At 44.3% G+C, this 24,401-nt stretch overlaps 1 protein-coding gene across 4 annotated transcripts in view; it reads right to left on the bottom strand.

Annotated features, from left to right (window-relative positions):
* Positions 1–19,233: 19,233 nt before the first annotated feature.
* Positions 19,234–24,401, bottom strand: part of LOC138624407 (thyroid hormone receptor alpha-B) — a 152,339-nt gene continuing 147,171 nt past the window's right edge. For all 4 annotated transcript variants that reach the window (XM_069704599.1, XM_069704598.1, XM_069704600.1 and 1 more), the window contains 3 exons: positions 22,789–22,935; positions 20,202–20,460; positions 19,234–19,647 (listed from right to left, as the gene is read on the bottom strand). In XM_069704599.1, the coding sequence (XP_069560700.1) occupies positions 19,397–19,647; positions 20,202–20,460; positions 22,789–22,935 (657 nt within the window). In that variant the 3' untranslated portion in view covers positions 19,234–19,396. The remainder of the gene's footprint in view (positions 19,648–20,201; positions 20,461–22,788; positions 22,936–24,401) is intronic.

Here is a 24,401-nt window from a genome sequence, read left to right as displayed (position 1 = left end):
AATAGTTTATTTGTTGTGTTTAACTGACTCCTTCTTTACAGTCCGATATACACAACACGGCCTAAAGAATGTAAACATGACATAAGTGGATTTGTTGGTAATCCATTCATTTGCGTCCATAACAGCCTCCACCTTCCTCTCGCTTGAATGCTGAGACTCCCCACGGAGAACCGCTCCCACAAGCTCACAATTCATGCAAATGTGCTGGACGGGGTCGAGGTCGAGGGCTGCTGGCTTGTTAAGCAGCGAAACCCCGAATGGACTCGACTTTTGTGCGTGTTGAAACAGACTGTGGTGAAAAGTACTGTCCTGCTTGAGTATTCCCACTTTATGCAGCTTTATACTTCCACTCCACAACATGTAAGAGGCAAATATTGTACTTTTTACTCCACATTTGTCTGACAGCTTTAGTTACTTTTAACATTACCGTTTCTTACACCCATCGTGTCCAGTGAAAAGCACGAATCTCCAAATTTGGTGATTTTGAATTTGAATTTTTCTTGGTAAACTGAAGGAAAAGGAGGTAAAATGATTTAAAACCCACTTGGATTACATTATTTTTATGAGCTAGTTGACTTTTTTAAAGAGTCTTTTAGAACAGAAACAAGTATGATGATCTTATAGAACATATTCCATTACTTTAGATTAATCTAACCAACAGACAACCTTAAATGATTGCAGCTCTAAAAGGCACATTAATGCAGCAGTAATATTATTTTAAAAACATTGTGTTTAACAATAAATTACTGCATATTGTGTACTTTTACTTTTGAAACGTAAAGTGCATTTTTGCTGATAATACTTAAATACTTTTTAGGCTACTTAGATTCAATCCTCATTTGAGGACATTATGTCTGCATGTGTCCGACCTTGTTACACCGGCACTGAACTTCTGCAATGGTCGATAATTGCTCTTGCCTCACTTGGCATTTCAAAAATTTCTACTCTTGTCTTCCTTAAAAGCATGCATTTTTCATTTCCATGTCTCCCTACAGTATGTTGACTTAGGCAGTAATGGATTGTCGCGGAGAGCCTTGCATCCCACGAGGTCACCATCCTCAGAAATCCCACGTGATCTCGTCCGAATCAGCGTGCTTCTTTTCTTTTTTTCTTCTGTCTTTCCTCCAAGTATTTCTCCCCAACTCGCGCTGTTTGAAAACACAATCTGGAAGTTATTTCGGTGTTTGTCTTTTGGATCATTTCTCGGGGAAAGAAAATACAGTTCTGCTATCTATCTGCTGAAAAAGTTCAACGCACGTACGCCGCACGGCCAAAAGTGTGCGGACACCGGATCGTTACATCCACATGGGATTGTTGAACGTCTCCATCAACAAAAACTATGGGAACCAATCGGCTGCTGTCAGAGCCGCTGCGCTCGGGTGTGAAGACGTTCCCCTAGAAAATCTGGCTGCAGGGATCTGCTCTCATTCTGCTACGAGAGCGTTAGCGAGGCTCGATTTGGATGCTGGATGATGAAGCCTGGCTCGTTGTTGGTGCGCTGATTCATCCCAAGGGTGTTGGATGGGTTTGAGATCAGGAAATGTGAGCCAGGCTTCGCGTACTGGGGCTGTCGTGTTGGACATAAACTATCGACATAAAGTTGGAAGCTTGTCGAGTCCTTCTGAGAAAATAGGCTTGTCGAAAGTCCGTTGGTTAAGTATGAAATAGACCAAATGAGACAGTTAGTTTAGCTCATAAAAAACGGACGTCACCCGCAGGTTGACTCAAAGCAGCCTCACCCTTAATTATTCTTGACTTTAGGCCCTTACACAATTTAAACGGGTGAGTTATATAAAAATTCACCAACGCTACAGTTGTCATGAACGGGGAAATTAACCAATATGTTTTTTTTTTACAAGGCTGTAAACGTGTTTATTTCTGCTGTAAAGTTGGACATTTTAACAACGAGGTCAATGTCCATAGACTGTGTATAAGACCGGACGTAGCTTTCAAGTTCAAAATAAATGAGGCTGATGCAGAAGTGCCTTAAGGTGCAATACCACCGAGTGCCACTAGAGGTCGGCTCCAAAAAGCCTCCGGCTCCATAGACTCCCATTCAACTTCTCTCATCAAATTTAAAGTCAATTAATTTCTTTCACGAGTTATTTCAGTGTTGTTAGCTAAAGTCACTCCTTCTTATTAATTCTCTGGCGCACATCTGAAAACAAAGGCCTTAAAAAGTTGTGTTTTTGGGGGCGTGTCTGTTTGATTGACAAGCCTGTGGTGCAGTGGGCGGAGTTAAGTGTTGACAGACAGGTGCAGTGACTTCCTGAAGTCCCATTTTCACAGTAATAAAAAAAACAGGAATGAATAAATTGTAAGAAGTGTTGTCAGGAGATGGACTAGCTGTTCCCATCCTGTCCTCCTGCCCTTTGTCGAGGTGATCGCCTCCAGGCCTGGTATTTAACAAACACATGAGAGTGATATCAATCTTCTCATCTAAGTTTCAGAAAGACAGCAGCTTTTCCTTAAATGTCAAACTATTTCCCATGATGCCCTTCAGCTCGAGGATACGCTCGGTCAACGTATTATTCTTTAACTCAGATCGGGGCTTTTCAAGATTTATGGAAACGTTGATTTTTGTTTTTCTTACTCTGTCCGTTTACGCACATTACTTAGGAAGCACAGCCAATATTTATATTAACAAAAAAAAACATCTCATGTCTTCTCGAGGTCCCGGGAGATTATGTATATATTTATGTATATGTTTCCATTGACGGGGGCCGTTTGAGTTGACCTGACCTGATTTGAGAGGAAGCAGGGAAACGTATGGGCGACGACGTGGGGGATGAAGTGGGAGAAGTGGGTGGGCTCACTCACACTTACATAACATGGCCTCTAATGTATACATGCCGCATGCACAGTGGAGGCAGCTCTTATGAATGTTTTCTAACGGCGAGTGTTGATGACAACAAAGTGAGGAGGGAGAGACTGCGAGGATTAGACAGACTGAGAACCAGAGAGATGTTGGAGAAAAACAACAACAACAATAACAACAACAACAACAACAACAACAGAGCTACTGCTAGATCTGATCCATGAAAGAGAGGAGACGAGAGACAGGAAGGGAGACGTAGTAGTAGTAGGTCACCCCGTCTCCTGATATAGCTGCAGCTCTTTGCTCCGCTGTCCCACTAAACAATGAATATATATTCGTGCTTGCAGACATTTTTGCAGTCCTGCATGTTTGTGTGTGTGTGTGTGTGTGTGTGTAGCTACAGCTGTGTGCATGCCTGTGAGAGGAAAGCCAGGAAAAAAGAAAAAAAACAACATGAAAAAAGCAGGTTGGAACAAAAAGAGGGTCTGCAAACAGTCTGTGAGATCTGAGCATGGACTGCAATTGACAGCACAGCTGGCCTCAATGCTCTCTGGCTGCCGAGTGGAAAATTCCTGCTATGACGGAGCACGAAAGTGTGTATGTGAGAGGGAGGTAGAGAGAGAGTGTGTGTATGTGCAAGTGTATGAGAGAGAGGAGGGCGATCTAAAGGAGGCTGGGCTACCATCCAAACAGCTAGTGAGGGGATTGGTTGGCGGAAAAGCTGCCTTTGTGAGCTCACAGCCCCCACAACAGCTTCCACCCACACGTGGACTTCATGTGAAAAGAGCCAATTTAATTAGGGAGGGGGAAAAAAAAAAAGTAAGAAAGTGAAACCTTCAAGTCATTCACACTTTCCAGCTACACACTGAAAGACCCAATTACACTTTTTTTTTTTTTTTTTTTTTTTTTCTAGATAAAGCAGAATGTACTTTTCACCGGCAAACTGTGGGGCCGTTCCTAATGGAAAGTAGAGCAGCATGAAATACAGTCTGTTCCTTCATACACATGCAGTTATACCTCCCAAGTAAGTGTCAGAATCAAACTAATTTGAAGTCTATATACTGACCCCGTTGTTAAATACAGTCTTATCTTACAGGCTGCTGTCCCGAAAAGAGAGGAAAGGCTCAGGTTAGCTATTTACTATCTGCTCTAATCAATATTTGTATGGTATTAATAGATCAAATGTCTATATATATATATATATAACAGAACATAATCAGAAAACTCGGCTACAAATATTAACCATCTGCTCTATAAGGTGTTTGTGTTTGCAGCTATGATTTGTTGCATGTCTATATTTATGAGAAAAGGTGATAACTTTGGTTGGTAGATATTTAATGTTATATATTATATTTAATCTTGCATGCTCTAAAATTGGATATTCGTCAAGTTTAAAACAAACCCCCTTTTTTCTAATGTGATATTTACTTTTTCAAAGGTTGAAATGAATGCAATAACATGAAGTCTTTATACTGCTTCTCTTTGGTCTACTGTCGTCTGGTCAAACCAGAGATCCACAGATTCAAGAGGTTTCTATTTATAGGATCTATTTAATTTTTTTTTAACCCATTTAATGGCAATTCTTTTCTGCAAAACATGAATTTTCTCCTCAGATTTTCCAAACACACAAACTTTAAACTCTTTTTGAAGTTGTGTTGGTGAAATATTCAGTGTCATAACAATTGTGAAACACTTTGGCACTTCTTATACGTATGCTGGAGTATAATTCTCAACATAAAGCAGTAGTAAAACCTTTAAAGAATTTGTGGACAAAACAGGATCGTTCTATCTGTTAATTAAGGTCATTTACTAACATTATTTAGTAAGTTTGAGAAGGACGTCTTCCTCCAGGGGTTCGAGCAGGTTCCTATGGTCACATGACATTGATGGATTTTAGTCCATTTTTTTTTTATTTTAACAGTTGAATTTCTCACAAGAAGCCAACAACAACAACACTTTCAGAGCTTCAAGAAAACAAAGTCACAACTGTGACCGTTGGGATTAAACAGCTTTTTAATTAACCTCTCCAGAACATAAATGAATTGAAATAATCTTTTTATTTAGTCCTATTTCTCTCACCATTTAATATTTACTTCACCAGCATGTTATGGGTTTAGAAAAACCTGTTTTGCTGAAAAAGCAGGTTGACGTTTAGTTTTTCAGAAGACAGCATCAGCATGCTCTTTATAATTTGACCACCAGATGGTGATATATTGTCAGACTGCACATGTCACCGCTGAGTGACCTCACATGACCTGGCCCCTTCTCCGCAGACCTTTACCCCACATAACGTTTACATTTCCTTCGACCTGGATCCCTGTCTGTACAAGAAAAGCCACAAATCTTCCACCTTAAATCCCACGTCAGGTGGAAACTTCCTGACTCAAGGGATTTTTTTGGGAAAGTCATATTAGTCCACATTTACTGTGTGAGTTTAAGGTGTTAAGGAGACAGGCATTTTACAATTTGCTGAGCTGTTGGTCTGCCAACTCTAATCCTAATTGCCCCAAATTACAGTAAGGATGGATCATCAAGTCATGTCATCAGGATTAAGGTGGAGTACTGTTAATTTAATTCAGATTTACAGTAAAAAACAGAACAGACTGAAGCTCGCTGAGGGCCGACAACACTTCAGCCGAGATCCACTAAATTAACTTTTTAACAAATTTGCCGAGCGGCAGCGTTCCCATCTGTGACCACAAAGAGACTCCAAATTGGAGAATTAGCAGTCATAACCTTGCGACTTGCTGTCTTCTCAGCGGGGTGCAACCTCGCAGACACATCTGAGCCGATCTGTCAATACGTCAGACAGGATGCGCGGCGACATGATGAACTGAGCAGTGCTGCCAGCGCTCGTCTCTCAGCGCTGACACTGATTTGACCAGACAAATCTCGTTTACTCCTCATTTAGCCATCATTTCAGCCCACTGAGTTGCAGCAAAGAACATTGTTTTTTTAAATTATGCAAATATATTTCACCGAAAGGGAGGTGTGCACTCACTGCTGGCAAACACGGCCGTCCTTAATCTAAGTCGGATTAAGTGCTCATCTTGGATTATGGTACATGGGGACATTTACATTTTCATCTATTATTACTGAAGCCTGCATCAGAAATGCAGGGAATGCTGGAATGTGGATTCTGGCAGTATTTACATTTTGCTGGACAAATTTATACAGTAAATTTATTTGTCGGGATTATAGATAAATTCTTCAGTTTTACTAATCTAGAATATAAAAGTGGACGTATCTTCTGGGTCTGAATAATGACGCCAATGTGGAAGCGCCTTCGGCTGCGATACCACCGACCACCACTAGAGGATCATCTTGTTTCCAATTCGATCTAGTGAGGTCCATCGCTAGCTCCACCCCCAGCTCGTCCAAATATGGTCACTTCCCGCTCCGAACTATCGACACGGCGATGGACAAAATCCGTCGAGGCTTCATAACGGCCGTTCGCAAACCGACGGGTGACGTCACTGATTCATTGTGAGTAGATTGGTCAACAAAAACAACAAGAAAGAGACAATGAGGTGATAACAAGAACGTTTTTTTGTTGATGTTGTGGGTTTAATTTATTAGTCCATTAATTTAAACCTTCCAGCACATGACTTCACTGGCTGGAGAACTGAGAGCCAATAACAGACCAAAGAGCCAATGAGATGTAAATTTAGTCACATATTTATTACATAAATATATAGTAAAATAGACCAGCGACAATTACCATAAAAATATCTTCCTTTAAAACCCTGACCACAAACAAAGATTTGAAAATCACACATTGACATTTACAAACACGCTGATTGTCCAGACCTGTCAATAAGCAGCCCACCATATAAACCTGACATCACACCACCCACTGGACTGGAGGAGGAGGAGGAGGAGGAGGAGGTAAGAAGAGGGGTGGTGGGTGCCCAGGAACAGCAGGGGATTGGGTAGTTGCGGGGGAGGACAGGTCCAGGTGGTGAGGAGGAGGAGGAGAAGGAAGAGGAGGAGGAGGAGGGGGGGCGTGGTGTGATGAAGGTGTGGGTGGTGTGAGAGGAGATCACAGTAGATATTCGGAGGTTTTTCCTGCGTATGTGTGTGTTTATTAGAAAGACAAGACAGTGTGTACTTATTGAGCCCAGAGCGTCGCCTAAAGCTTGACGGTACGTCGTTGCATGTTCGTTTACAGCTGTGCTTCGTGGGAATGAATCCTGAATATTGTTCCTTTGCTTTTGCATGCCAGTGACTGTGACGTCAACTGAGAGGTAAAAGATAATAACAATTAAATTAAAAAAAAAATTAAAAAAAAAAAATGAAAAGAAGAAAACCTGGATTTAATCATATATATATTTTTTTGTTTGTTTTTTGAAGTTATTATTACGGTGTGGTTCAACCTGCAACAGATACCGGGAGGCCGGGGGGGGAAATGCTAAATGCTACTCTATGTATTACCCTGAAAATATGTACGGCTATGTGGCACCTGTGGATCGAGACTGAAGGATCTCTGCTGTTAGTACAGTGAATGGCCGTGTGTGTGTGTGTGTGTGTGTGTGTGTGTGTGTGTGTGTGTGTGTGTGTGTGTGTGTGTCCCTCCGTCGCCCCGGTTTGCAGCAGATTGAGGCCTCGGATGCTCCTGCAACTTATATATAACTCTCGTTATGTGCCGCGAGTGCTGCGTTTTCATTCGTTCTGCAGATTTCCATCCATATATGTTTGTTATCCTTTGGCTTCTTAATCTCTCTCTTCCCTTTTCAGCGTGCGGCGGTCGAGTCCTGATCCAGGAACAGCGATGCACACAAATATTTCAGTCAATCAGTGGCTCCCCAAAAAATCCAAACTCTTTCAAAAGGGAGGATACTGAATACTTTGATCTGCTTCTGACTTTGGAGACATTTTCTTGGTCATTATTTAAGTTCCTTAGCATCAATATCGCATCTTATCTGCCAACTTTATCACAAGTAATTTGCTGTTTTTGCTATTTCGTGCCAAAAGAAGCACAATGAATTTTATGAGCCGCTGAGTTGATGAAATCGAACATATTCACGCGTGGAACGACGTTCCTGGATCGAGGCGAGCGACCGCTCTGCTGCGATCTCCCGCTTGAGATAAAAGGACGACAGCAGTTTGACACAACGGCAACGCAACTAACACAAACCCTCCGGACATCCCGTCTTTGGCACCTTCCAACTATCCCTGACCCCCCACTCCCCCCGCCCCGACAGGTTGACCCCTGAGCGTTGCAGTTCTCCCAGCAGCCTATGCAAAGTCACAGTGAAGCAATGAACTCTTTGAAAGGTACAAAAGTAAGAAAAGTGGTTGGTTTTCCGTGTGTTGGTGGTTGGTGGTGACATTTAGCTCATTTTGCATGGTTCACTTTGTCGTGACGTTTTTGTTAAAATGTCTACTGCTGGTTTGAAGTCTTTTAAGTTAGAGCATGTATTATTATTATTATTTTTTTTTTTTCCAGAGTCACAAATACACTGAGCAGGCTGAACAGGGTCCTTGAGGAAAAATCAGAGGAAAACAACAACAAAAAAAAATCAACAAAAGAAAAGACAATAGAAAAAATAGAAAAGAAATCAAATCTTAACCCGGAGAGAGCTTCGACTCCTCCGACTGTGAGGTGAGTCTCGGGAGGCGTCTATTGGTTGGTGGTTAAATGCACCGTCTAGACATTGAAACTGTTATTTCCATGTTAAATCAAGAAAAAGTAAATGTATTTTTTTCAAACTCCTCTCATTCAGATCTTCATTTACTTTTTTCTTGATTTAGCACGCGGTCTCTCGTGCACCAGTCGTCTCCGTCTGTCTCGGTGCACAAAGATTCCTCAGCGGATGGTAAAATAGTGAATACAGACACGCAAAGTTCATAAGACATTTGTACAACATAAAAACCCCATCTAGAAATCTGACAATTAAAAAAAACATCGAACTCACTCGAAGTCACTGAGTCCACCACGAATCTGCTGAGTAGTGAAACAGTGGTCCTGCAGCTGAAGAGAAAACCGCCTCTTCGAAGCATAGCGTTGTTTTTAAGAACATCCTAGAAGCATGCTAAGCTTTTCTGTACATGCAACACCGAGACCTTGATCTGCTTTATAAACCACGTGAGCAAAAAACAACAAACAAAAAAAACAAAAAACAAAAGGGCGGTGGAGTGACGAAGTTCCCAGTGGACACGATGCCTTGAAAAGAAGAGGTTGTTGGTGATTCGCTGGTGCTGTAAAAAAATAAATAAATAAAAACAAACTAGAAGTGTCTCTGACCTCCTACGGAGTGGAAAAAACATAAACAACAGTTCGGATCCCTTTTCGTCAGGTTTTTAAAAAGTTAGCTGAGCGGAGAGTGTTTTTTGTTGTTGTTGTACTTTATGTGCCGAAGGGAGTCTATGGTTTAACAGCGAGGACAGAGGACAAGGGAGACATGTTGGACCGAGGGGGAGGGGGAGGGGGAAAGGGATGGGACGGAAAGCACCCTTTGAGGCCAGTTTTTTTTTTTTTTTTTAATCAAACCTGAGCAGTTCAATTCAAAACCTTTCGTTTTTTTTCAACCTGACAAACATTGCATATTTGATCTCATAAGCTCCTCCCACCACCTCCGACATATAATACACCACATATCACCTGTCTGATCTCCGCCGTACATCTCGGATCGATAAGACCATTACAGACGAGTTCATTTGTGTACATTCTTATCTGTCTAGGCATGCGATGTCCCACCCGTTTACAAAAATACCTCCGTGAATCTCCTCGTAGGTTCCGGCCTACGACACCGCCCGCACGCCTCCTTCGTGGAAAGCGCCCACGCTCGCCGGTGACCGTCGAGCGGCCGGACGGACGGACAGCCGGACGGGGGTTTTCTCACCGTCGACACGACTCTATTTACGCGACGTCTCCTCCTCAGCTGCGCGTTCAACGGTCGGTCACAAGTTGGATCAGTCGTTGCAGCGTTTGTAACAGTGCTGCGCCTCATAAATAACATTTTAGCGCGTTGATTAAATTGTGCAGCACGTGGGGCGCCGATATTCTCCGTTGACTTTCGTTTCTCGCTGCACTAATGTGGCCGCCGAGGGAGCGCCGGGCTTAGATTTAGTCATTTAATATAGTGTGCAGCGATAACCTAAAAAAAAATCCCTCTCGGGAGCGCTCAGTTCCTCCCACCCAGCCGCACTAATTCACTCTTTTCCCCGAGAAGCAGCTCTGCAGCCGGTGGGTTTTTTTTTTTTTCTAAGTGCAGGCCTTACTAATAAATCCTCCACTGCCCTCTGGAAACACGCAGGAGAACAATGCCACGGCGCAGCAGGGATACAAAAGCAATCAATAAGGCCATCATCTGAAAAGACAAACAAAACTGCAAAGTCTTGAAGTGCAGCCGAGGCAGTAATCAGCTCTACTCTGCTGCGACCATCCTTTTTGTTGTTGTTGTTGTTGAGTTGTTGCAGCTCTACTTTTGAAATATTACCCACTCTTGCAATTCAGTTATCACCCCCCCCCCCTCCGCCTCCTCCCTCGGCCACCCCCACCAACCCCTTGAGTAGAAACGGTTCCCCGAGTCGCGCCGCTGCTTCTTTGCTCTCCGTCGTCCTGCTGATCACAGCGTCAGTTACATTCTTCAAAGGAAATAATGAAAGTCTACGACAGGAGGGTTTTTTTGTTTTTTACAGACTTCTGTCAGCAAACCGCGGCCTGAAAAGGTGCTTTAAAAAAAATATATATAAATGCTATTTTGGGAGATGTGGAGGGGGGGGGGGGGGGGGGGGGGAACGAAAGCAGGTCGATCAGAAATGAGCGACACGGACGCCGACGCTCGCATGCACACACCTGCTGCAAGACGCATGCGCAGCCTCGGCTCGAGCCATGCCGGCTTCTCAGTGCATCACAAACTTAAACAGCACAGATACGGAAATAGAACAGGTGTGTGGATGGAGGAACAAAGCCAGTTCCTGTGACCCCCCTCCCCCACGCTGAGAGGGTGGGGGGGGGGTGCCCAGCTTGGATGGGAGCCACGTACACCTTTCGCCAACTGGGTGAGGGAGAGCTGGAGATCGCCGCCGGCGCTTTGACCGTGACTTTGAAAAGGAGAAAGTGCAAAGACTCGACTGTTTCTGCGCCAGCTGGCACGTCCACGACGGGAAAGTCAATTATTTTAGGATCAAAATGGTCAAGATGGAAATAAACTTGAATAAAATCGAAATTTGGTGGTTTTTTTTTACCGTGATGTGGCAACCCATTTCTGCCAGGAAAAAGAAAATAAATAACCGACGCAAAGTTAGGAACAGTAAAAGTAAAACGACTCATCGGGAGTCAAAATTTGGACTTAAGTTACAATTACGACTTTGTAATTTATGATTTTGAAATACATTTTTACAATTTGGAAAATATGACGCAACATTGTAATTTTGACCATTTTTAACACTGTAAATCCAAAATATGACCTTTAAAGTCAATTCGTAATTTTTTTTAAAAATATCACATCGTATTCTAACTTTGTCAATTTTAACACTGTAAATCTAAAATTTAACCTTTAAAATAAAAAAAATTATGTCATTCTAATTAATGATTTAGAAAAATGACAAAATGAGGGGATGATAAAAATAAATAAATGTGGTAAAATCTAAATTTTTAGTCTTTTGAAGTGAATGTGAGGTAACAAATAGCATTTTTAATTTAAACTTTCCTATGTATCTCAGCATTTGCTGCTTTTCCTTTTATTTCCGTCATTCCTAACATTTCAGCTATTTTATCTCTTTATTTCCTCGACAGGAAACGTCACGCCGCTCTCCCACCAAACACATGAACACATTTCTTTAGAAAGCAGTGAGGGTCTGATTATTTGTGGCTACGGTCCAAACACAGAACAGAAAAAAAAAATGAACATTTGGTGGTTGTGAATTGTGAAGACAAAAAAAAGATGAGCTAACAATGGGGGTCTTTTTTCATCTAAGATTCATCATCATTTATTAGAAAATGTTCTTTTACCTGAGAGAATCCTTCAACAGCTTCCTTTACCCAGTCACAAAAAGTGGTCTGTGTGTGTGTGTGTGTGTGTGTGTGTGTGTGTGTGTGTGTGTGTGTGTGTGTGTGTGTGTGTGTGTGTGTGTGTGTGTGTGTGTGTCTTGCCGATGCTCTCATGGAAAGGTGCTTCATCCCCATAAATTCTACAACAGGGATCTGATTGGACAACGAATCTCCCCCATTCACTCACTTTCTAAAAAACTAAGTAAAAATAAACTTTATCATTAAATGGCTTCGACTAAAGACCTCAGTTTGTTTTGGGGTTAAACTCATAAAAAAAACTAAAACATGAAATGGTGCAAAAAGCAATGTTTGGGCCGTTCAAAGTGCTTTTTAGTCAAGTGCTTTCATTAAATTGGTGGTCAGCAGGTTTTGTAAGTTCACCTCAAAGGGGGGGGGGGGCTATTTAATTTTTAAATTTTTGTGATATGCCTCACGTCAAAAAAGCTTGAGTTTGGGTTACGCAAACTCTCTCCAACGACCCTTTAACGTTTCTTTCATTGCTTTCTTTACATGAACTTCCTCACAGGATACAAAGATTAAAGCTTCACGCATATTTAGGAGGAACTGAATTTCGGGGGCTTTTTCTATTTCTTGGAATTTGAAGCTCAGCGGCTTTGAGACACCAAATAATGAGAGCATCGCATTATAATTAGTTCCCCAAACGACACACATATACACACCGACACACACACACACACACACAAACCACTTTCTGAGCAGTTTACAAAACAACAGCACATCTCGTAGAATCTTTGTTCTCCACAACCTCCCCGGCACCCCGCCGACTTCTCCGGGACCCGGACCACCGCGAGGACTCGCTTGAGCCTCGGGACGAAGGGTCAGCTCACCCGAGCGGTGCCGGCCCGCTCCCACGCGAAGTAGCAAGGGTCATTTGGGGGTCATGCAAAGAACCTCTGGAATTCAAGCCGGGGGCCGAATCGGCCTTTTCGGGAGGTTTTTTTTTTCGTTTTTGGAGGGAAATTGCATAGACGTCTTGCTACTTCTTGCATGTCTCGACAAACTCTACATTTGGCATAAGGAGGAGGGGAAGGAGGGGGGGTGTGATGGGGGGTTGTGGTGGTGGGGGGAGGGGGGGAGGACCCAACACAACCATGAAACAATAAAAAAAAAAAAAAGGCAAAAAAAAGACAATGTCCACCCTTGTCCAATGTGTCAACAAGTGAGAATAAAACCAGGGTCAGTGGAGGGAGGGGCTTAAAACCAGCCTGGTGGTGGTGGTGGGGGTGAGGGTGGGGGTAGTGGTGGTGGTCTGGGAAAATGTCATCTGTTGGAGTTGAGCTTTAAGCTTTCACCCGCCAATTACGGTACTCGGCCCGAGCTGTTGTCGTCATCTTTAAAAACCTCATTTACACAAAAAAAAAGCCAGATATCGAAAAGCACTATAAATACGTCCTCGTCTCCGGGACGCATACGTAACCCCCCCCTCCCCCTCCCACCACCACCCTCTCCCCCCGAGTGCAACCACGTCGGTAAATGACCCGCAGAAGTAGCTGCTTAATAAACATGTGAAGCAACTCGTGTAAATGAGGCCGCGAGTACTCGTCGTAAACACGTTTCCCAGACGACCTCGATGCAAGATTTGGGTTTTAGTCACATCTCCCACTTCCCACTTGACTCGGTAAAACAAGGGGACCCACTCACACACACACACACACACACACACACACACAGACACACACACACACACACACACACACACACACGAAACCGGTGATTCATGTGTAGGTGCCGCGTTGTCGTGACGATACGAGGGGGGGGGGGATGCATCTATCTCTTTGCAAACAAGAGGAGGCACAGGGTTTATGATTAATGTCATGGGGCACTTTTGAATATGTATCTGCATGCACGTGTGAGGGTGCACACATTAAAAAAAATAAAAAACTGAACAAGCATTACACATTTCTTTGCTTTTTTTTTTTCCACTTGCATGACAGTGGGATGGAGCGGTTCAATTTGCTTTCTTATTTTTTTTATTTTCCTTTTTTTTTTTTTACAATGAATCTTGTTGAGTGTTGTATGTTTTGTTTTTGTATTTACATCCTTGGTTATGGCCAAAAAATAAAACAACAAAAAAAGTAAATGAAAATAAAATCAAAACAGAAAAAAAAAAACATACAAAAATACACAACATAGTATTGCACCTTGCAGATGGGCAATATATATATATGTATATATATATATGTACATATATATATATATCTTCTCAGTTTTTGTTGGTTTGTTTTGTAACGTCTATGTGACACCACTATCCGTTCTGCTGGTGTGTGGAAGTTAGGTTGTGGGTGGCGGGCTCAGGTCCAGCCCCCCTCCTGTCAGCTACATTCAATTCCATAAAACACTCAGCCATTACAGAAGTCGACATCCCTCAGTCTCTGGGCCATTCACATTTTAAAGTTACTGTCTGCAGACTGTGGAAATTATTTCCGGTTATTTAAAAATAAATAACTCGTTAAGAGATCGTGGAGATCTCTTAACGAGTTATTTATTTTTTTTGTTTCTCATGCTCGCTTCGCATCTCTCGTCATCCGAGAACCAAATTGATAAGGTAGGAGGGCGCCAAAGCTTGAGGGAAGAATCCTTTTGTAACTTATACTGATTGCGTACACACAAGCACATATTTATCTTAACATGTACATTTCTATTTTTTTTTTATAATTTTTTTAAATCTATATATGCATCTCTGAACTTTCACATGTGCCTGCAAAATAGGACTCCTCCCAAGTTCCATTGAGTTTTGTGTTGTGTGAGGTATGACAAGATTGTGTTGGTTTTTTTTTTGTTGGTTTTTTTCAGTTTTATGTTGCATTATTTTTTTCTATTTGTGTTTTTTTTTTTCTCCAAAGTTGTATTTCATTAAAAAAGAAAAAAAAAAAAGAAAAAAAAAAGAAGGAAACAAAACATAAAAAAAAGAAATTCCTGTTTTGTTGGTTGTAAATTCCTCCTGATAAAAGGGGACGGACAACTGGACAGACAGACAAACAGATCAGTTGGCTTATAAACACAAAACTATAGATGTGAAAAAGAAGTGAAATATTTTCTATGTTACACTGCACGCATGGTCAAAAAGTGACTACAGCTGTTTTTTTTTTCTCTTTTACACAGAGCAGTTTAAGCGTCCAAAAAAAACAAAACAGAAATATAAGAAAAAAACAATGATAAAATGAAAACAAATCTCCAAGAATTTTTTTTTTGTTCAGGAGTCTTTTTAAAAGTCATCTCTTTTCATTTTAGTTTTATGGATTTATAATCATTTCATATATCTTTTTTTTTTTCTTCTTCTTTTCTTAATCTAAATCCGACTCAGGTAAAGCAGCATTATAACCCCTACTGTCACACACACATACCCGGTCAGCTCACGAGAACAAAGGACATCGATTATTTCTTTTTTTCTTTTTCAGTTCTTTGAACGAAGGTGTGTCGTCGGCGCTACGGACCATCTGGAATCTGGGGATCTCGTTTTCTGGGATCCTCAACATGTGAAAGTTGGAGGTCATCCTGTTTGAGTTTTTTTTTTTTTTGGAGGGAGCTGAGGTGTGTGTGTTTGTGTGGGAGGGGCGGGGGGGCGGGGAGGGGGGGGTTAACATTTTGAGGTTGTCAGCTAGCATGGGAGGAGGGAGGAGGGGTGGAGGGGGGAGCGGGGGGGTCCATGTGGGGCTGCCCGGGACCCGAAGGGGAGACCGTACATATCCCTGCGTCGCCGCCTCCCCTTCCTCCCTGCGTTTGTTAGCATAGTCTCTGCAACCGGGCCACATCAACCCCCCCACCACCCCCCCCCCCCCCAATCCCATGGCGGTGATGGCGGCGGTATAGGGGGGTTGAGGCCCCGCCGTCCCCCTCCCTCCCCCCCGTGCGCTTCGCTTCTCTCGCACTCAAGTCTCTCGTTTCCTGTCGCTGCTGCTTTGCCGTTCACATTCAATCGGTGGCGCCGCTCTAAAGGGCGGTTATGGCCAGCCTTGTCTCACAAGGGAGAGGCCTTCAATCCTGTTTGGTGGTGGAGGTGGAGGTGGTGGTGGTGGGGGGGGGGGGTAGCCCAGAGAAGAGGAGAGGGGAAGACTGTGGCGGTGAGAGCGAGGATGTTTGGAGGAGGACGATGACAGGGGGGAGGAGGAAGGGGGCGGGGGGGGGAGTAAGTGCTAGCAGGGATCTCTCTCCACCGACTAGGGTGAGGTGGGGAGGGGGGGTCGAATACTAACACCAGGACAGGTTTGGGACTGAGCCCACTGCGACTGCCAGCCTCTGTTACACAGAGAAGCTCGAGGGTATCCGTTCGGGGTGAGTTTTAGTCGGGGGAAACGAATCCAACGAGGGGCGGGGGGGGGGGGGGGGGTGAATAGGGAGGACTGCTGCAGTAGTGCAAAAGCTCCCACCAGCCTGGCTGAGTGGGGTCTGGTGTAATGGTGGTTGATGGGGGAGGTGGAGGGGGGAGGACGACTCAGTCTGAGCTAAGCTCCAGAAGAGGGGAGGGGGAGAGGGGAGGGGGGGGGCAGATGTCACGGGGCGAGAGGAGATCTCTGGAAGTGGTGATGTGCTTGATGAAGGGACTCTTCTGAGACCGGATGGCGTTCCAGCTCCTCTCTCCTCCCCGGCGCTGCTCCGACCTCCGGAGCTCGGCGAGGCTCCGCCCACCCGAGACGCTCCGCCCCCACGACGCTCCACCACGACGCCGCGCAGGCGAACCCGTCCCGTACGAAGCGCTCAGCGTCGACTACCGCTTGGCGTCGAAATGTGAAATAGATATACTTATTTTCTTGGTCTCTGATTTCGTTTCGTTCTCAGTTCGATTTTCTTTTTCTTTTTTTTTTTGTGGCTCCGCCCGACAGAATGGGAACGAACGGAGCGGGCTTTGATGATCGAATCGACATTCTTGAAGGGTCGTTTTGGCCGGCACACTAATGACATCTGCCGCGGAGACGTTACCGTTATAGTGGTGAGCACCAGGAAAGTGCACGAGTGTCGCCTGTGAAGAGGCTTCGTAGAAACATCTCAAATCCGCTGCACGTGAACGAGAACCAGCTTATTTCCAAGAACGTATCCGTCGAAGCTCCGGCGGCGGATACCTGACCCCCTTTTATCTGCGCACGCTAATTCAAAAAGGGGGCGTGGCCACACCGCGGGTGGGGTGGGGGTGGGGTGGGGTGGGGGGGGGTCTCCGGTTCCTTCCGTGTTTATCTGTCCTCTCGGGCTGAACATCCACACTTGTCCTTCGTCGCTTTCCGTGAGACGTTTTTTTTTTTTTTTTCTGTCTTTACAGAAACGCGTAAAATCCAAATTAAAAAAAAAGATGACACTTGGTCCCATGTAACGAAAAAAAAAAGAAGAAAAAAAAGAAGCGATAACCCGAACGTGATGGGTACCATCACCCGGAGCGGGTCGACGCTCGCGGGGCGGATGGTCGGCCCTCCTGTCTTCAGTGGTATTTCATTTGAACCAAGTGATAGCACTGAGGGTGTGTGTGTGTGTGTGTGTGTGTGTGTGTGTGTGTTCCTGCGAGTGTTGCCGTGACTACAAGTGTGCACCTGTTAAAAACGATGCACATTTGTGTGTTACTCTAGACATGCGCCAGCTCGAATGGTGTGTGTCTGTGTGTAGGCTGTGGGCAGCCGCCCTGTGTCCACAGAGGTGAGGTAGTACCTGACACCACGGGGGCCGTGTCGCCGCCCCCCCCAGCCTTGGGGTATATGTCCAACTTTGAGGTAAATGGTAGCCTTCTTGGCAATTTGCCTGCTCTCAGTGACGCCCATTGGTGTTAAAAAAAAAAATAAAAAAAATAATACAAATAAAAAGGCATGTGTGTGTGTGTGTATGGAAGCCTGTCGGGGCCACACTGAGCTGAGTCCGGTGAGGAGAGGACTCAGGTACAGACCCTGCAGGTCCGGGCTGTATGTCCACACTGCCGCGCAGTGCATACAATAAAAATGAGGCATTCACGTTACTCTGAGGTGATGTGTGTGTGTTTTCATGTCGATGTGTGTGTGTGTGTGTGTGTGTGTGTGTGTGTGTGTGTGTGTGTGTGTGTGTGTGTGTGTGTAAGAGGAGCTTTGCTGCCTTGCTGCTGCTTGCTGCTATTGGAAACCTCCTTGGAGACTGGGTGTGGGAGATTTACTTCTGACCCCCGGTCTTGAATCTACAGTCCAGCTATTACATGGTGCGTTTCCGCTCTCTATCTCTGCTCCACCTTTCTCTCCCCGCGCTAAGTGCACCCCTCCCTCCTCTCCCTCCTCTCTTTAATTTTCCTTTCCTTCCTTCGACGCAATAACTCCTCGGGGAGAGAAGGGCTTAGTTGTCATTCATTAGACGGTAGGCTGCTGGCGCAAAGCAGCGCCGGCAATGACAAGGCAAGTCTGCTCGTGTGTGTGTGTGTGTGTGTGTGTGTGTGTGTGTGTGTGTGTGTGTGTGTGTGTGTGTGTGTGTGTGTGTGTGTGTGCACTGTATGTCACAGGAGCCGGTCCAATGACAAAAAACAAAAAAAACTGAAGGTAGATATGGAGCCATGGTCTGCACGTTTCTCAAAAGGTAGACAACACAATTTCATAAAAGTGGAGTAGCCTTGTATAAATATAGCACCGGTGTTTCACTGGGATCTAAGAAGTAGCAGAAGAAGAAGTAGCAGCTCCACAAACAGTTACGACGGCTCAGATTGAGTTGAGTTAACTGATAACGAGGTCTGGTAGCTCTGCTTTACTACAGCCGCCGTCCACCAGGGTAAAAAAAACAACAAAAAAAACAAAAACAACCAAACATCTGCGGAAATATTTCACTGTGGAGCGTGTTCGCCGATTCGCCCGCACGACGTAGGAGCGGTAACGTGTCGCTATTGTCCATATTTTTTCAGAATTAACGCTCACTCGGAAATTAATACTGACAGGAAACACGGGCCTGAAAACACGCGTGTAAATCTGTGACCGCTACGAAGAACCAAAGGAGGAGGAAAAAAAAACCTCCTCCTCCTCCGAAGTGCTGCTCTGAAGAACTGAGGTGGAAACAGGCCGTGAGCGTGTGTGTGTGTGTGCGCGTGTGTGTGTGTGTGTGTGTGTGTGTGTGTGTGTGTGTGTGTGTGTGTGTGTGTGTTTACGTGTCTTGGCAAATGGCTACAACTCTTAACGAGATAAGACATCGTGCTCAGACAGAAGGGCCCCCACTCGGATTTTTAAAACAAGGGGTGAGCAGGAGGTGGAGGAGGTGGAGGAGGAGAAAGCGGTTGGAGAAGTTCACAAAGGACAAAAGGGAAAAAAAAAAAAAAAAAAAAAGAACTCCTGTGTTTGTTTCACTCTCCGGTTGCTGGTGTGTCGCTGTTGTTGTTGTTGTTGTTGTCGTCGTTTCCAGTTTTAGAACCGCAAACTGTGAGTGTGATGTCGGGGAGAAAAAAAAAAAAATGCAGACCCCCCTCCCTCCCTTCTCCCCCCCCACCTCACAAAAAGACGACGGCCTTAAAACCCATCTCCCGGGTTTCGCCCCTCCGACTTGCCTCTTTCCCTTTTTTTTTTTTTTTTTTTTTTTGCGCGGTGGCAACAAGACGTTTTTTTTTGTGTTTTTTTTTTAATTAATTTTTTTTTTGTAAATCACACCTCCTGGTCCTCGAAGACCTCCAGGAAGAGCGGCGGGAAGAGTTCGTTGGGACACTCCACCTTCATGTGAAGGAAGCGACTGGCGTGGCACGCCCCGATCATCCGCAGGTCCGTCACCTTCATCAGGAGCTTCGGCCAGAAGTGGGGAATGTTGTGCTTGCGGTAGTTGATGTAGTGCTCGAACGCCAGCAGGTACGTCTCCTGGCACTTCTCGATCTTGTCCACGCAGGTGAGGCCGGAGCGATCTGCGGGAGGAAGAGGAGGAGAGAGGTGAAGGTGACGGGAAGAGGCGGTCCGGCCTCCTTCTCCGCCTCCTTTCGCTCGGTTTCCGTATCGATCCGTTCTCTCGTCGGTAATCAAGTTTTATCTCCGACTTCATGAATTTAATTGACTTCCAAACTTTCTAATAATTTGTGGATACACGGACTTCCTCCGTGTTCTTGAGCGTATCATGCGACTCTTTCCTCCATCCGAGGGAGTCTCGGCCTCGTTTAATCACATTCGGGACGAGCTTCAGATTTCCTGCTTTCAACACTGAATATATAAGTGAACTTTTATCTTCAGACCGTAATTACATTTGGATTCACAAAAGGCTACAATATATACAGTGCATATGTCCAGCAGTGAGTAATGACGGAGAATATGTCTCCAAGGGCAACGACGACAAAATTTGCATTTAAATTACATCAAGCTAAAACTGATTTACTACCGATGTTACGTGCCGCCTGTAAGAGAGCGAAGATTTTAGTTTTATAAATGCCGCACGTATGAATCAAAGGTTTTATAAATCAACAACCACCTGAGCTCATGAGAAGCACGGCCTGCAGCAGCGCCACCTCCGTGTCGTCCAGGTGGAACTGCGCCAGGCTCCTGCCCAAATCGAAGATGGCGTCCGACACCACGCCCAGCCCGCCGTTCTTCAGCTGCTCGCACTTCACGGCCATCTCGCCGCTCAGCGTCAGCGTCTCGCTGTCCGGGTCGTAGCGTATGGCCGCCCGCAGCGACATGATCTCCATGCAGCAGCCCTTCAACAGGATGATCTGGTCTTCACAAGGCAGCTGGGGAACACCAGAGAGATGTTTTACTATTCCAATAATAAAGAAAAAAAAGGCAGTTAGGAAGTTAAGGTCAGAGATGGGAAAAAAAAAAAAAAAAAAAAAAAAAAACACACAAGAAAATGGGAGATTAGAAAACTTCACCGATAACCAAAAAGTTCAGAGACTCTTCCTGTGAAATGGACGGAGCAGCGGGAGCGATAACTGGTTTTGGAGAAAGTATTGCAAATCGCGTCTCTCGATCAACATCTGAGTTCAACGCGTTTCTTCTGTGACGCGAACATTTGTGATTTCACCGCGGAAGCTGAAACTTCAACCAGACAAACGTCAAGTTTGGCGTTAAACTGTGGAAATCAGCAACAGATGCTCTGGAAATGCTTCAGTGCAACCGTGAATTTGTCCCCCCGGGGTCAGACCGTCAACACAGAGTTCCACTGGGACCTTCTGAGGGAAAAAAATAAAAATATAAAAAAAAAATCGCTGAAAACTACCTGAACTGTGGCGCCATGGCAACAGGGTTCTCCAACATGTCAAACACGCCAGCTCGCAGCGTGTTCGACAACGTGTGAAATTCTGGCCGACAACAACACAACCGCCGTCATTTGTAAAAATGATGAGATATTTGAATTCCTTTTGGTCCATTTATGAATATATTTACATGTTTTTCCATCTCTTTTGAATGTTTGGTGACAAATTGTTTATTATGTTCTGGTCGTTTTTAAACATTTTAGTGTTACAACAGAAGGATTTGGCTTTCCCATTTAGTGAGGACAGTCTCCTCTTTTATTTAGTAAAACAAACATTAGCAGAGAGGAATCAGAAAAAGAAAAAAAAAAGAGAGATGAAGACAGATGTGTCAAAGACGAAGTGATGGGGGGAAGAAAAATACGAAGACGGGTTGAAAAGAGGCGGATATTTCTTTCCAGTGATGCACACAGATTATGACTAATTCACCCTGATTTACATGGATATTAAGACTCTCCGAGTTAAAACCGGTTTGAATAAATCTGCTGAATGAATCTCACCTTGATGTAAGCTTGTTTCTTACTTCAACGCTCTCGACTGCTGAGCAGATTAATTGGCACTCATTGGCTTGTAAATTTGTAACTGGGGGGCATGCTGAAAGTAAATGCTTAAAATGCATTTAAGGCTGCATCAATTTGTGGAAAAGCACCAGATTCATTTCTAGTGGCTAAATGAGTGCTGGCTTTGTTTCCGTGCATTCTTATCAGTAATCCGCTGCAGCGGCACGAACAGATCTCATGCAAGCTAAACAGGTTTGCCCCCCCCCCTTCTCCTGCCTCTTTCATCAGATTAAAAGGGCTTTTTTCATAATGCAATCTATTATATTGTGAATAAAAGATAACACATTAAACATTACTGATTATCTGCTCCAGTGTCTGGAATACTAAAACTCCTTATCTGCTACGGTTGAACTTCTACGTCTCTAAAATGAATAGAGCAGCACTGGGAGGTTTTTTTTAAATTTTTTTTATCCAAGTTTACGATTTGAATAGTAGTATCCATCATAATAGAAACATTTGTATAATAACGGCACGATCCGAATTAATTTCACTCTAAAGTATGCTGATTAAAAAAAAGAAAGAAAGAAAGAGAGACGACCTCTACTTTCAAAAGAATCTGTGATTTATGCTCACCAAAAAGTGTAATGGATTACAGTTACAACTCTTCCTCCTGTGTAATTCATTACGCCCGCAGACTCCCACTCACGCAGCTGTCTCGCTGCCGCTGCCCCACGAGAGAATAACTCAGCCACCCCGATGATTATCCAATCACACACCGTCTCATTACGAGCAGCGGAGACGAGAAACATGATTACATGCTGCTAATTGAAGCCGGCCAAACGGGAAACTGCTGCAGGAGTGCTGCTCTGATCGTCACCGGCAACAAAGGCGCCCTCTGGGTCCCCCCCCCCCCCGCCCCTCCACCGCATATATACTTGTATACTCACTCCTAGAGAAAAGAAAATGTAAACGATCAGCTGATTTATCTGAGTAGGACCTTTACTGGGATGCAGGAAGGATCTCGAAATCTTGGTCGTAACTCTGGTATCAAACTGCTAATTCTTCAAGACAACCCGACCTCCGAGGTCAGACATGTCTTGGATCTCTATGCTGATCTTTTCTCTCTCTGCTTGAAGAATAGACGGCCACCTGGTGAGCCTGGTTGTGTCGATTTCTTCCTGTTAAAAGGGAGTTTTTCCTTCCATCTGTCGGAGGTTTTTCTCCCTTAAAGAGGAGTTTTTTTTCTGCAAGAATTCAGGAAGCGTCTGCTTCCGTTGTCTCCTGAAGACGATGAAGTCCTACTCACCTCCGAGAACATGGGCAGTTTTTTGGCAAAGTCGACGACACGGGTGATGGCAGGAGTGATTATCTTGGTGAACTCGCTGAAGGCCTCCAGGTCCACCTTGTCTCCGTCTGACGTCGGGGCAACCGGAGACTGGCCGATTTTGTCTGGCTGCACGGGGAAAAAAACAAGACGTGGGACGGTGATTAGTCGGAGATGAAATTAGAGATGAGCCGCAGGAGCACAAAATCAAATCAAATCTTCAAATTCAAACCGGCATAAAAAGATCAAAACCATCAATGTTAAGTGTCGTTTAAAGCCGAATACATCCGTCACAGAGCTTCGATGTTCAGAAACATATTACTGCTGCAATGGTCACACGTTCCTTCATTGCCTCGAACTCCCACTGTAGTTTAATTTGACCCTTTGACTCAGTCCCACATACAGTACACAGACCTGCTGCTGTCTTTTCTTTGAAGTAATACACATAAAACTGGCAGCTTTATTGGTTAAATGAAACATAAGCAGGTCACGTACAGTGATAGCAGAGGAGAGGAGAGGACATTGGAGTTGAGGATTGAATAATAAACAATAAACAGTAGAACAAGCTGCGGTTGATAGTGCGGCTGTGTTGTTAGAGTTAAAGCACCGCCAACAGAAATAAAATCGATAAGTTTTGTGTGGGCGCTTCGAGTGAAATATAGTGGAAAAAAAACAAGCCGGTTTTAAATGGTTTTATGGCGTCTTTGCTTCCCTCCACAAAGTGCTCACAAATTAAAAAGCAATTTATCAGATAAGGACGGTAGATTTCGCCCCGTGAAAGCGAACGGGACGCATGGGCAGATGGATAGCGCTCGCTCAGAGGAGGGCCGCGGCGGGGAGCTGCAGCTCGGTAATACGCATGTTGACGGAGCTGCGCGAATCGAGGCCATGACGATGAAAAATATTGTTTCACGCTCGGCTGAATAAAGCATGTGTCGAGGCCGGAGTCATTTATTCAGGCTGGGCCTCGGCTATAAATGAGATGAGATGGAAATTAAAAAAAAAAAAATACAGGAATAATCACCTCGGGCAAAGATTCATCAATCACAATACAGAGAGGAGTGGGACTGCATAGAAATCTGTGCAAACTGAGTCAATCTTCTGCCGTCCGCCTGAGAGCTGAGTATTCATGGAAAATTTTAATTATTGGATTAATAACTTTGATGGACTGCAACTGTTGTCATGCAAGACCCAAAACAAAGCACGGGGCTTTCATTGGTGGAGTTCAGGGGCATTTCTCATCACAGTGGTGGGAAAATGACTGTCTGGAGGGAGACACTGGAGACACTTGGCAGCAGGTCACAGGTCTGGGTCACTTCAGCCATGTGTCATGATTGAGGCCTGACAGAGATGACAAGAAACATAATCTTTAACTCAGATTGAAACTCTTTGAAGGGTTTTGTTTGTCCGGATCTCTTCCGTGACCTCAATCAACCCCAAAGCCAAAGCCTGTAATACACCGATCAGTCCACTAGAGGAAAACGGGTCAGTGTCCCGCTTTGCTTGGAGGAGTCTTAAGTTTATGCACCAAAATCTACTTAGTTAAGGTTTGGAAAAGGATCAAATAAGTGTTGTACTTAAGTTACTTTATATAC

Source organism: Brachyistius frenatus, unplaced genomic scaffold (assembly GCF_029030835.1).
Source record: "Brachyistius frenatus isolate BFR_SWC_R1_liver_20210118 unplaced genomic scaffold, ASM2903083v1 Contig_51, whole genome shotgun sequence".
Classification (NCBI taxonomy): domain Eukaryota; kingdom Metazoa; phylum Chordata; class Actinopteri; family Embiotocidae; genus Brachyistius; species Brachyistius frenatus.
This window is presented reverse-complemented; position numbering and strand designations above follow the sequence as displayed.